Source organism: Canis lupus, chromosome 17, assembly GCF_011100685.1.
Source record: "Canis lupus familiaris isolate Mischka breed German Shepherd chromosome 17, alternate assembly UU_Cfam_GSD_1.0, whole genome shotgun sequence".
In the NCBI taxonomy this organism is placed as follows: domain Eukaryota; kingdom Metazoa; phylum Chordata; class Mammalia; order Carnivora; family Canidae; genus Canis; species Canis lupus.
In genome coordinates this window covers 13177748-13191718 of record NC_049238.1, presented here as the reverse complement: position 1 = coordinate 13191718, position 13971 = coordinate 13177748, and the positions used below count along the sequence as shown (strand labels likewise).

The window sequence follows — 13971 nt, the reverse complement described above, 5'->3', positions numbered from 1 at the left end:
ATACTTAGCTTCATTTTTTGGCTAATAGTATTTGTATTAATGCGTAGGGGACATATCTTTTGTTTTAAGAGCCAGACGAACAGTGGTTTTTTTTTAAAGGTTTCCCACATTGATAAACTTTATTGATTGTAAGTATACCAAGTTCTGGGTATTATGTTAATTTGAGTAAGTCAGAGAAAGACATAGTGTATGATTTCATTTATATGTGCAATCTAAGAACAAAACAAACAGAAACCAACACATAAATATGGAGAACAATCTGGTGGTTAAACAGTCTCTCTCCAGAGGGGAGAGGGATGAGGAGATGGCTGAAAAGGGGGAAGGAGATTAAAAGGTATAGACTTCCAGTTGGAAAAAAAGTAAGTCATAGAAGTGTAATGTACAGCATAGGGAATATCATTAACAATAAATAATATTTTAACAACTTTGGTGACAGCTGCTAGATTTATTTTGGTGGTCGCTTCATAATGTATATACATTTTGAATCACTGTGTTGTACACCTGAGACTAATGTAATATTGTATGTAAACAACACCTCAAAAGAGAGAAAGGCTAATAGCTAAAAAAGTCAAGTCTGAAAGAATGTTGGAAGGAGATGAAGGCAGTGGAGGAAATAAAATTCCTGGATTTTCTTCAAAAAAAATTTTTAAAAAAGAGCATATACTAAGTTCTAATGATATTTAGATGACTTTTGTGTCATCTGTTTTGACCTGAACCAATGTGATAGTTGCTTGATATTGGGAAGTTTAGAAAAATTCACTAGTATTTTTTAAATATAGAAGAGTATAAATTGGGAAACAAAAGTAGTTTATAATTGTATTTCTCCATTGTCCTTGTTGACTTTTTAAAAAGCAATTAATAAAGGGAATATATAATGCATATGGTGAGAAAGTTCAGTGTAGAAAAGTATACAGAGTGAAACTGTTCTTACCTCTCTTTCAGAAGTAAATAGTTTAGCAGTTTCTTATATATGTTTCCAGAACAGTTTATATCTTTGTACCATTTATAGTGACTTTTTAAATTGAGATATAATTCACATACTATAAAAATTTACTCTATTTTAAAGCATACAATTTAGAGATTTTTATTACATTCACAGGCTTGTGCAGCCATCAAGGTTGGCTAATTCCTGAACATTTTTTATCACATTAAAAAGAACACCTATACCCATTAATCTTTACTTTCACAATTCCCAACTCCTGGAAACCATTAATCTGCTTATGGATTAGACTATTCTGGATATTTCATATAAATGAAAATATACAATGCAACATTTTGTGCCTGGTTTCTTCCATTTAGGTGTAAAGTTCATCCATACTGTGCTATGTATAAGTATGTATATGGTTTCTACATCTTGCTTTTTTTCTGTCAGTGTTATATCTTGGCAGTCATACCATATCAGGACATTTAGAACTACCTCTCAGTATGGCTGTACCAGTATGCTGCTTAGCCAGTTCGCTGTTGATGACATAGGAGTGTTTGCCATTTCCTCTTATATCATGCTGCAGGGAGAACACACGTGGATCTTGGCATATTTTTGAAAGTGTGTGCATAGCTTAAATTCTTTTTTTTTTTTTTTTTTTTTCATAGCTTAAATTCTTAATAAGGGAAATGCTAAGTAAGAGGATACATAAATTTTTAAATTACTTAATAGTTGCTTCCAAATGACTATAATTGATAAGTTAATATATAATTTACGGTTTGATTTTAAATAATAATATTAAGCAATTACTAATATTTGTAATATGTATAATGAGCTTTAATAGTTATTAAAAATACATAATTTAACATTATTTTATTTTTGTATAAGTTGACCATTTAACAGTGATGGCTAAATGACTAGAAAGATTCCCCGATTTCCCCCCATACTACCGAGTATATGAAGGGTGCCCTCTTTAACTCAGCACTGACAGATTTCTAATGATGAAAAACAGCTCTAGAATTTAAGCGAAAAGATTATAGTGTATTTCATAATTTCATAACGAACAGTGACTTTTTAATAGGCAGAGGGTTTTAGGTCTTAAGTACAAGTACTGATTTGGTTTGATTATCCCAGTGTGGTTTCCCATGATGAAAGTATACATAAGCTGCAAGACAAATGTATAAGGTGGCTCTCAGAATAATTCCGGTGTAGTTACTGCTTACATACGAGATCATAAAAAAAAGTTTACCTGTGGATTTTTGAATTGCCAAAGTACTCTAACATTTTTAATGTAATTTTCCAAAGTGAGTTTTTCAAATTTATTCTTTAAAACAAGTACTGAATGAGTACTTAATGGCCAGGCCCTGATCTGGGCACAAGGCACAGCACAAAATAAAGTACAAAAAATTTCTAATCCTGGAGCTTAGGTTAAGAAGAGGGAGAGAGACTATATATAAATACTAACTGGGTCACGTGCTTTGGAGACAAACACAGCAGAGTCAGGGTTGGATACTGAGGTGTGTGTAGATAGGCAGCTCAGGGGCCTCTGTTCATCCCCTGCAAGCGATGCACACAACACTCAGCTCAGCTACTGCACCTGTTTGATTAGGTGGCAAAGGTTCTTGCTCCATGTAAAAATTCATTAAAAACTGAGGACCACTATATGAAAGTGTGTCACAGAATTCATCCTGTGATGCAAAAAGGAAGTTGTACAATTTAGCAGTTTTGTTTATATAAATTATGTTGATTGCTTAAGTTTATTTTAAGTATTCAGGAAATTGTATAACAGAATATTGTCTGTGCTTATTTTCTTATTTTTGATTTAGGCTCTGGGTTTCAAAGTTTGTTTACTTGGTAAATATTTTATTTTTAGTGGAATTATTGTTTGTTAATAAAGGTATATATTTGTATGATAAATATTTCTTATTAAATCTTGGGCTATCTTAAGTTTTTGTATCTGGCTCCATTTTTAACAGAAATACCAGTTATTTTCCTACTTTCCTCATGTTTATCATTTATTCAGCTAACATTTATTGAGTCTTTTTCTGATTTTGAGGATTCTGGCAAAGTAGCACAGAGTATTTCATCAAATTTAAGCCGCTCTGTTATTAAAAAGAAAAAATGCTGCTAATTGAACCATGAACTGGAATATGATTTCAGAGATGTTAAAATGTGGAAAAATATATATCTTACTGAAATACGGCAGACAATGTCAGTCAGAGACAAACTTTTAACTGCAAGGTAGTTCTCTCCCACCAGGCACACAACTCTAGGAGACAGGTGCTTGGGTCCAGGAGGTGGGAAGAGGTGACTTCTCAAGACAGTGACTGCTGTCATAGAGACCCTGTATGGCTTTGGCATCTCCTTTTTCTTCCATCTCTTCTCATTGTCCTCTTCTCCATCCCTTTCACTCCCGCACATTTGGAGCATTTATCCAATGACAGTACCTGTTGAGCTGTCAGCTTTCTTTTTTTCACTTCTCTGTGCTTCGGCATGTGTCTTTCCATGTCCCATAGTTGGTCCAGCCGAGGAAATCTTTAGAAAATACGGTTCAGTTGTCACTTCTCCAAGACTCACTCCTATGTGCCCACGGTTCTGTGTATATATACTGTCCTGTTCATAGTTTAGCATTACAGCCTATTTCCTGATTTTCCCCCTTTTTGTTTGATTCCTTCATGTCTTAATTCTGCTTCCACCTCTACCTATCACTGCATGATGCCTGCCACACAGAAATCATAAATATGTCTTAATGAAATGAGTAAAATAAGATTCCAGTTTAGATACCTTTTTAAATCGCTATATTTTCATGTTACTAATAACTTAGTAGGAATATAGAGCTGGTTTAACAGAATAGAATTTTACAAGTGTGTCATCACAAACAATCTCTTCTATATTTATAAAGACCTAAGTAATTGTAAATTTCGGAAATACAAAAGGTGTTTCTTATCCTCTTCTCTCTATCCAGTGACTTGGAGAATGAAGTTGAAAATAAGAAGGCCCAGATATTAAATCTTCAGCAACATTTGTCTGCCCTTGAAAAGGATATTAAGCGCAATGAAGAATTTCTTAGAAGGCGCCAAATACATTATAGAGAGTTAAAGGTAAAAAAATATATATATATATGTCTTTTTTTTTTTTTCTTATCCACTTCCAAGTTATTTTTAAGGTCCTACCATTCATTTAGTTTTAGAGGAGTTCTCAAACTTTTTCCCTCAAGCCTCTTTATAGTCTTAAAAGAGCTTTCCCTTATGTGGGTTTTACCTAATTATTGAAAGTTAAAATAAACTTCAAGAATATTTGTTAGTTCACTTAAAAAAAACTAGTGTGTTAACGAAAATAACACTTTTATGGCAAATAGGTATATTTTTCCAAAACCAAAAATATTTAGTGAGAAAAATGACATTTTTATATTTTTTAAATAGTATAAAGGGTTCATAATATGTTAGTTTTTTTATGAAAATAGTTTGACCTTATGACCCCTTGAAAGAGTCTCAGAAGCACCAGGAGGTGCTTGGGTCATACTTGTGAAGCACCAGATTAGAGTATTTTACCATAACCTCAATCTGGGTGTTTCAGAAAAGGATTTTCTTACTGAATTCAACGTTGTCATTTTAAATGCTAAGATGGAGTCCTTCCATCTTTTTTTCATGGGAGTGGATTAGCAATAAGGGTGACTATGAAAGATTTTATACACCCCTTTCTTTTGTTCATTTAATACTAAAGTGTCTCTTTCATTAGCTACGGTACCCTCTGTAACAAAAGCAGAGTAAGGGCTTTGTGGACTAATATATCCTTTCTGGGGATTTTATTTATTTATTTGTTTGTTTGTTTGTTTGTTTACTTTATTTATTTAATTTATTTAATTTAATTATTTATTTTTAAAGTGAACCTAATCTCTACACTTAAGGGGCATGAACTCACAACCCTGAGATCAAGAGTCACATGCTCTACTGATTGAGTTAGCCAGGCACCCCTTTATTTTATTTTATGTTACTAAAATCGAAATACTTTTTTCCAGGTAAAAATAACAGAAAGTATTTCTGAAATTCGGGAGCTTGAGAATATAGAAGAACACCAGTCTGTAGATATTGCAACGTTGGTAAGATTCTTTTCCTCAGTTTAAATGTAATGTTAAAGGACAAAACTGTCATTTAGGTTAAAATCTACGATCCTCAGCCTTTTTTTAATCCTTTAATTGGGGCTCCTTTTTATGATGACTGTCTTTATTTGCAAATATGGTAGAAACTACCTGGCTTATTGCATTCAAGTTCTTTAATATTTTGTATATGTAACTTGCATGCATAGTAATTGATTTTGTCTTCTACTGTCGAAACTTAAACAGTGTGCTTCTAAACGTGTTTTCAAACCAAACTGCCTAGCATAGTATGTTTCATAATTAATGAGTGTTAATATTAATATCTTTTAGTCAATTGTAGTTGCTCTCTGCATTATTGGAGTTTTTCCCCCAAGAAATTGGTTTTCATTTTAATTTATCATACGTTTGTTACTCTTGTTTTTTCAGGGAACTATTTATGACATTCAGCTTAGCTTCTCTGAGTTACAGTAAGCAGTGGATTAGATAGATTGAGGTCTGGTTAAAATGAATGAGTATTTATTAAGTATCCACTTTGCACCAGGTACCATATTAAGTGCTGGAGGATATTACAGTGAACAAGACCGATAAAGTCCTGGTACTGATGGAACTTTACCTGAATGAGAATTTGTCTTTGTTTTCTATTAGTAATCACATTCTCCACTGTTTACTTTGTTTCGCTTTAATTCCTTAGATTTCTTAAAGGTATGAAGTATGTCTTGTTTATTTTTGTTTACTCAGCATCTAACATATTGCCTGGCACTAGTTAGGTACATATATACACTGAGTTTTGAAAGAAAGAGTAACTAGATAAAAGTTCTTCTGTTTGATTAGGACTTTTCAATCACAGTATAGTTTAACTTGTCTCCCAAATTTCTTTTTGTTGAATCATTGTCTTGTTCTTCCTGATTGACCACTAAGTGTATGAAAATACACTGGTTTTCTTTGTGTTTGTCTTTCATCAGATTGCCTGGAGCCTATAGTGTTTTTTCTCTCAGAATTTTGTACTGTTTTTCTAGTTCATAATTTAAGTATTTTAATTAACTCCATTTGCTTTGTAAATGTAACCAGGAAGATGAAGCTCAAGAAAATAAAATCAAAATGAAAATGGTTGAGAAAAATATGGAACAACAAAAAGAAAATATGGAACATCTTAAAAATCTGAAAATAGAAGCAGAAAACAAGTATGATGCAATTAAACAGAAAATTAATCAGCTCTCAGACCTAGCAGAACCACTTAAGGTATATGTTATTGTTACTCTCTTACATGTGTATTTGACATTTCAGTTGTGTATCCGTACTGTACTTGCTAGGTATTTCCCTAACAGAATTTCTGGTCAAATTTAATGTAACCACATAAAATGGGATGTAAACCAAATTTTCATCAGTAGGTCAATTAGAAATAAACACTTCTGTTCATGTCTTTAGGACAATAAGTTGCCAAATTTGTTTCCCTTAGAAGATTATAGGGTTTTTTTGTGTGTGATTTTCTTCTTTTTTTAGAACCAGAAGCAGAGATATCTTGTCCATCTGTTCTGCTTCTGTGCTCACCTATTCTTTTGTCCCTCTTTGCTTTCCTTGAGTAATTCAGGGATTAATTATATAAAAATAGAGTTATATATATTAGATATAAAAGCCAACTTGACATAAAATGCTACTGAATTCTTGTTTCTGACACATCTCTGTTAATATTCCAGCTTGAATTAAACTGGCCTTTTTAAAAAAAAATACTTTTTTGAAACTAAATTTAGGAAAATAAAATTATTTAACAAATTATGTACATCTCCCTGTGTGTTTATTAGCTTAGTTATCAGTAGCTTATTGTCATTATCATTTTTATGAATAGTTCAATTACTCTCAGAACTTTAGATTTTATTTATAAGACTGAGAAGAATGAATAGTAGTATATTTTAGGAGTCTGAGAGGGGTATGTTGATGATACAATTTCAACGTACCCCTTTTTTGGGGCAGAAAAACTCCTTTTGAATCAAAATGGATTTAGATATGATAATAGCTTAAAAGAATCATGCATGTAATGTTTATTATACTTGTGTCCATTGAAAATTTTAAAAACCCTGGCTTACAGAGTTGGGAGAATATTAAAGGAAGGTGCCAGAGACGTGCTGCCTGGAAACACGGTGCTGGGTCATTGGAGCTGGTGTCTAGGGGCTGGATTCCTGCCTGATGTTATAACCCAGGGCAGCTTGACTCTTTTCTATTTGTGACAAGAATTTAAAAATGAGAAAACAGTTAATTGATTAAGAAGAATATAAAATTTAAATATTAGAATTGTAGGAAAGAAAATGTATTGGTAATATTGAGAAAAATAATAAAGCGTTTGCTATAGGTGCTATAGGGAATGAGAAGGTAAAAAGCCTAAAATAGAAGAAAATTAGTTTTTGAAAGAAAACAAAGTAAGACAGAGTAAGATAAATATTAAAATCGTCAGGAATAGGTAGAATTCAGAACTCAGGAATTAGAGCAGTGAAGTCACAACAAAGATAGGATTAAAAAATATTTTAAATGGGTCAGGGATGAAACAGGGTGACTTAAAAGGATGAAATGCATTAAAACAACATAGAAAAGGAAATGTTGGTACCTAAATTATTCATCGCAGACAACTTAAAATTCAAAACAAGAAATGACGAAGTGTAAGCTGTGTTCTGTTCTTTTAGGGACCTTTAGGAATGCAACTCCTGGAATTGGGAGTTTGAGTAAGTTTAAGAGCAGAAAATATGGGCAGAAGGCAGTAACGATTCTTGATCTTAGCTCTTTGCATTGGCTGCAAATAACTGAAAGCCAGGAGGTGAGTCCTTCAGTGAACTTGCATGCAATCAGCCAATAGCCCAGAGGCTTTTCCTCCCTAGTGTCGTGTCCCACTAGCCATCCATAACAGCAGGACCAACAGGCTAACAAAATAATTTAATTCCTGAGACACTGCCATCGTGATATATTAGCAGCTTTAAGATGTAATCTGTCTGCTTTTAGGACAATTGTTCATTTTGTGTCGGGGTGGTGAGGGGTAAAGTACTCTGTTTTAGATATATAGTCATTGAAATTTTGGTACGGGGAATATTTTTCTCACTTTGAACAGTTTGTTTTGATTTACACTGCAAACTTAATGCTTTAGTTTTAGTTGCAAGTTAAATTTGTCGGACAGGGAGCATGACCGACATTGAGCCTACAAAGAGAAATGGTCTATATTGTTAGAGTAGGAAGGACTCTCAGTTTCTGATTTAGAGAGTTTGTTCGGGTCAAGGGTGACTGTGCTCTTAAAAATTCCAACATAATGTTTTTAAAAACCTCATAATTGACATAGGTTTATATGAAACAACAGGCAATAATAATACCAATTAAATACAATTTATCCAATGTTGCTGAGTAAAACTGGTTATCTTAAATATCCAAGAGAATACCTTTTTTTAGTGATTATGTTTCTTCTACCATCCTAACCTATTTTTTAAAGACTGTAACTTCTTAAAGTTTAGAAATGCTACAAGTTTAGGGCTACATCAGACTTTAATTTTAGGCCTAATCCCTCTTAGTCCTCGCCTAACCTAGGTTGGTGTCGTTAACTGACTGTTCATATCTTTAGGCCTTCATTTCATCAATAAAATGAAATAAAGTAATCTCTTGCTTCACTTTTGGTTTTAAATTTGATGGTACCCGGGACATACACTTAGGTACACAAGGACAGATTAGTCATGATAAATATGGAGGAAGAGATAGTAACCTCAAATCCATTTCTTTTCGTCCTATTTTGTGAGTTAAGTCCATACCTTTCCACAGTTGCTAGGAGGGAAGATTAACCAGTACAGAAATGGCCTGAAACACTTTACCCTTTGCTCCCTGAAGCAAATGTGGGCCTATTTAGTGTGAGAGTTCCTACCACAAATGATTCAAAAACTCAGTGTTCAACTATCCTGTTTCATTGTAATGTCTCCTATTACATCAGTTGCACCCATTTTAAAAATTCTGTTTGAGGTAAAAGAACAGCTTTTCTCTATTTTCCATGTAACAGTGTTTTTAGTTTTAATTGAAGTCTTTTATAATCACACATTAACCATGGGGGATAGTTATTTTTAGCAGTGTGAACAAGATGCAATAAATTGTATTCTTAGGATAGAAGATAGCCTACATCCCGTGTTATATGAGGTAAATGTTTTCAGTTTTTAGCTACTTCACATAATGAAAGTATTTCTTTGGGGATACTTCCAAATGTTCTGTCTTTCTTGATGCTGTTTTGGTTGGTGTTTGTTTCTTTCTCTGTTTCTGACTGTAACTCTTGAGGCTGACCATGATCATCACAGTATGTATGATCAATGGTAAGCCCAAAAAAACAAACCGACAAACAATAAAATTTAATTTGGTGGTCCTTAAATCAGGAGACTTTTAAAAACGGTTTTATTGAAATATAATTGATGTATAGTGAATATATGTAAGTGTACGGTTTGATAAGTTTTGACATGTATAACCTGTGAAACCACAGAGAATGGGACCTGTTCTTCACACTCAAAAGTTTCACCATGTCCCTTTGTAATCTCTCTCTCTCACCTCTGCCCCTTGTCCCCAGTTACCAATCTGCTTGCTATTTCTATAGTCTACATACTTTCTAGAATTATGTGTAGTGGAATCACACATTATATACTCTTAATGTTTTTGATTTGACCTTTTTCAGAACCTAACACATTGTTTAGAACATAGTGTCTACACTATATTTTGAAAGTGAATAGGATAAAAGTTATTCTTTTTGATTATGATATTCATCCATATTTTTACTTGAATCAGTAATTCATTTTATTGCTGGGTAGCATTCCATTGTATTTAATATATCACAGTTTGTTTATTCATTTATCTATTGATGGACTTACGGATTTTCAGTTTGGGGGCTATTACAAATAAAGCTGCCCTGATCATTAGTGTGCAAGTCTCTGTATATCAAACTAAATGAACAAACTGTCTACTAGTCTAAACTTTCTTTTCGTGGTTCTTAAATCTATCAGATTTTTGGTAAATATTTTTTTAAGTTTTTATTTGAATTCCAGTTCATTAACATACAGTGCAAGATTCATTTGGGGTGTACAATATCATGATTCAACATTTGATACAATACCCTGTGCTCATCACAAGTGCACTTCTTAATCCCCACCCCTATTTTGCCCATCCCCACACACACCTCCCTTCTGAGAACCGTCAGTTTGTTCTCTGCAGTTCAGAGTCTGTTTCTTGATTTGCCTCTTTTTTTCCCCCTTTGTTCATTTGTTTCTTGAATCCCACTTTTGAGTAAAATCATACAGTATCTGTCATAATTTCTTCATAAATAACTTTTTTTTTTTAAGATTTTACTTATTTATGTATGGGGTGGGTAGGGCAGAGAGAGAGGGAGAGAGAATCCCAAGCAGGCTCCACGTTCAGCACAAGAGCTCCCCATGGGCTCAATCCCATAACCTTGAGATCATGACCTGAGCTAAAACCAAGAGTCAGACACTCAACTGACTGAGCCACCCCAGACACTCTAATCATCTCTTTTTTTAAATGTGGTTTTACTCTTCTTTTCTGATATTTATGCTTTTTATTTCCTTTTTACATTTTAATTGAAGTGACCTGGGTCTGTAGTGCAGTGTTGAGTAGAATGGGACTAGACATCCTTGCCTTGTACTTGGTCTTAAAAAGAAAGCATTTAATTTTAAAAGTAATTGCTGCTATTTGTGTTTTCATTGTTCTGTTCCTATTTCCTCTCTTAATAGGATTAGACTAGTAATTATGAGTGTTCCTTTTTAAAATTTCTTCTAGTTTTTAAGCCATAACTCTTCTTTTTCTAGTGGTTGCTGTGCATTATAATATGCATCTTTACCTTATCATACTCCATTACTATTTATTTTTAGGGTGATCTTGGGATAGCTTCTTTACAATTAGATTTTGTGCTAAAATATGAGGTTATACTTCCAGAATGATGACTAAACATGTCAGTGATAAATTTTTTGCATCCTTTTTCTCTTTCACCCTGACTCACCTTCTTAAAAAAAAAAAAAACAGATCACCTCTGTAAATATTCAGCACTTGAGTTCTTTTAAGTCTGTTCAGGTTGATGTGGCTCTCCATAAAACTACCTTGTTTACCAAAGTAGAGTTGTAAGCAACATAATATATGGAGACTTCATGATAGGATTTGAATATAATAATGTGACTTAATTTGTTGAAACCCCTCACTTCCATTCATACACCTGGATATGAGCTCTAACACTTGCCTCTGGAAGCATCGTAACCCTGTCCACTTATTGTCAGTTTTATACCTATGCTGGTAATTTTTTTTAAACAACTTTTCTTTATAGATTATTTTGGCTTTTTTCAAACAGGATGAATTAAACCTTGCTGATTCTGAAGTGGATAACCAAAAACGAGGAAAGCGGCATTATGAGGAAAAACAGAAAGAACACTTGGATACTTTAAATAAAAAGAAACGAGAACTGGATATGAAAGAAAAAGAACTAGAGGTTATCCAGCATTTTTCTTTTGTGTTTTGTTTACAAACTTAGTCATGGCTGTTAAAGTGTTTTCCTTAATGTCGGGTTTTCAAACACAGACACGGGGTCTGATGAATATCCATTTGGTATGGAATGACAGTTGTTTCAGTGAATCAACGAAACCACCCACCATGGAGAAGGCTTTAGCTCACACAGCAGGTCTAATCTCATGTCTCTGAGGGATTTGGAAAGTGACACTTGCTCTCAGCTACTTTTAGCTCCTTATATGCCCAGCGTGGCAAATAGATGGAGCTTTATGTCAGAAAAAGGCACCCCTTCCTCTGAGTAGCATGGGTATAGACTGGGCTGGAATTCAGCTCCTGCATACTACCACACACCCTTATTAGCAGCTGTTAGCAGCAGCCCTGTCTTTAGATAACACTGAAGAGGCAAACTTGGTCTAACCAGAAGAGGTAGATTCCAACTTTTCTTAGGAAAATAACTTTAACTCTGATTGCTTGTCTTACTTGCTTATGACTCTTATGAAATGTTACAAATATAAAATAAGTACTATGTGTAAAGGTAGTTGGAGTTTTTAAATATTTTATGAATATGGGGGTCTTTTTGTTTGTATTTTCAGTACTATTTGATGTTCAGAGGCCATCCTAAAATACAGAAAACTGTCTGACCTCAGTTACGAAAAATGCCACACTTTCCATAACTGCCACTTGAAGTCTATTTCACTAGGAAGATAGGGAGATATTAGAAATTATTAAAGTCGTGCACAGTAATGCAGTTTCCTCTTGAAGATTTGTATAAAGAGTCTAGATTCTCTTCTCAACATAAGGCTTAAAGAAATAACAAGGTATTAAAATACCTGTAAAATTCTGATCCTAAGCTCAGGATTTTACTGTGCATTTGTGGGCACAAGTAATCCAGTGAATTACTATATTTTTAAAGATATTAAACATCTACAACCTTAGGAGAAAATGTCACAAGCAAGACAAATCTGCCCAGAAAGAATAGAAGTAAAAAAATCGGCGTCAATTCTGGACAAAGAAATTAATAGATTAAGACAAAAGATACAAGCAGAACATGCTAGTCATGGTGATCGAGAGGAAATAATGAGGTAAGTGGTTGGTAGCTTTTCTGCTTCATTCTTCATATATATTATTAAGACATAAAATTATATTCTTAAAAACAATGGGAAGAAACACAAATGTAGTAAGAGAAGTTTTTCTTTAAAATAAATAATATTTCACATGTTTTATTTTGTTTTTTAAGTAAAATCTCCACAAACCATAAGAGACTCTTAAATCATAGGAAACAAACTGAGGATCACTGGTGGGGAGGGGGTTGCAGGGTGGGGTAACTGGGTGATGGGCATGAAGGAAGGCATGTGATGTAATGAACACTGGATGTTATATAAGCCTGATGAATCACTGACATCTACCTTTGACACCAATAATAATACACTATATATTAATTAATTGAACTTAAAAGAATAAGTTAAAAAAAAATTAAAAATGTAAAGTTTAATCTCCAGTTTATTTTTTTCCAGTGAACATTTTTTCTTCAGTCCTTAGGGACTAGACTCCTTCCACTAGCTTTACTGGAGGTCAAGGGGCACATCAGGCTGGGGGTGTTGGGTCATGTGGTGCTTCCTGAGAACTGTGCCCAGCTGCCTTGCTATGAATAGAATGGCTTGCACAGCCCTGTAGTCTCACACACAGCTTGAGCAGCACACAGCCATCGAAGACACTGCCCTGGCAGCGACCCTGACGTGGTGGCCTCAACACTGTCCCAAATGGATAGCAACTTCTTAATTGTCTTGCCCTGGGTTGCACCACTTAGGGGCCCTTTGTGGCATGTCCAGTATTATTCCATCTTTTCTTGGAAATGAGGACCCGACAGGGCATTACCTCCCATGTTTTAAATTCAGTATAAAGGGGCACACCATGAAAGGTGGCTGTTTCCTCTCCAGTTTCATCTCTGCCACTTTTCTCTTTTACCTAGTTAAATTTATTAAATATACTTTAACTGTTTATATAAATGCAAAGTAATATGAGCATATGTTACTTTTCATTCTTGCCAGATACAAGAGGTAGCACAGTAAATAATAAACTGTTACAGATTGCTTTCTTTAATTTAATGATCTATTGTGGAGATCTTTTTATATCAGTACATAGGTATTTTCTCATTGCTTTTTATAATTACATGGTATTGAATCATCTACTGATGGATAGTCGAATTTTAATCTAATCCCTTGCTGTTATAAATGGTGGTGCACAGTAAATAATTTTGTACGTGTCTTACTTTATAGTCAAGGTGTTTTAATAGGATTGAATCCATTTTGGAAAACTCCTTTCTAGGGACTGTGCTTATTTGCATTCCTAAGGGCAGTGTGTCTGAGGGCTTGTTTCCCCTCAGCCTAAACAGTGTGTGATAACCTTAGATTCTTTTTGCCAATGGGTAGATTTCCTTTAAAAAAAA

At 33.9% G+C, this 13971-nt stretch overlaps 1 protein-coding gene across 3 annotated transcripts in view; it reads left to right on the top strand.

Annotated features, from left to right (window-relative positions):
• SMC6 (structural maintenance of chromosomes 6) overlaps positions 1 to 13971 on the top strand; it is a 68078-nt gene that overhangs the window by 41516 nt on the left and 12591 nt on the right. For all 3 annotated transcript variants that reach the window (XR_005372147.1, XM_038560825.1, XM_038560826.1), the window contains 5 exons: positions 3888 to 4023; positions 4941 to 5021; positions 6087 to 6257; positions 11371 to 11508; positions 12462 to 12607. Coding sequence is in view for 2 of the 3 variants with exons in the window: in XM_038560825.1 (XP_038416753.1) it covers positions 3888 to 4023; positions 4941 to 5021; positions 6087 to 6257; positions 11371 to 11508; positions 12462 to 12607 (672 nt within the window). In the remaining variant the exon portion in view is untranslated. The remainder of the gene's footprint in view (positions 1 to 3887; positions 4024 to 4940; positions 5022 to 6086; positions 6258 to 11370; positions 11509 to 12461; positions 12608 to 13971) is intronic.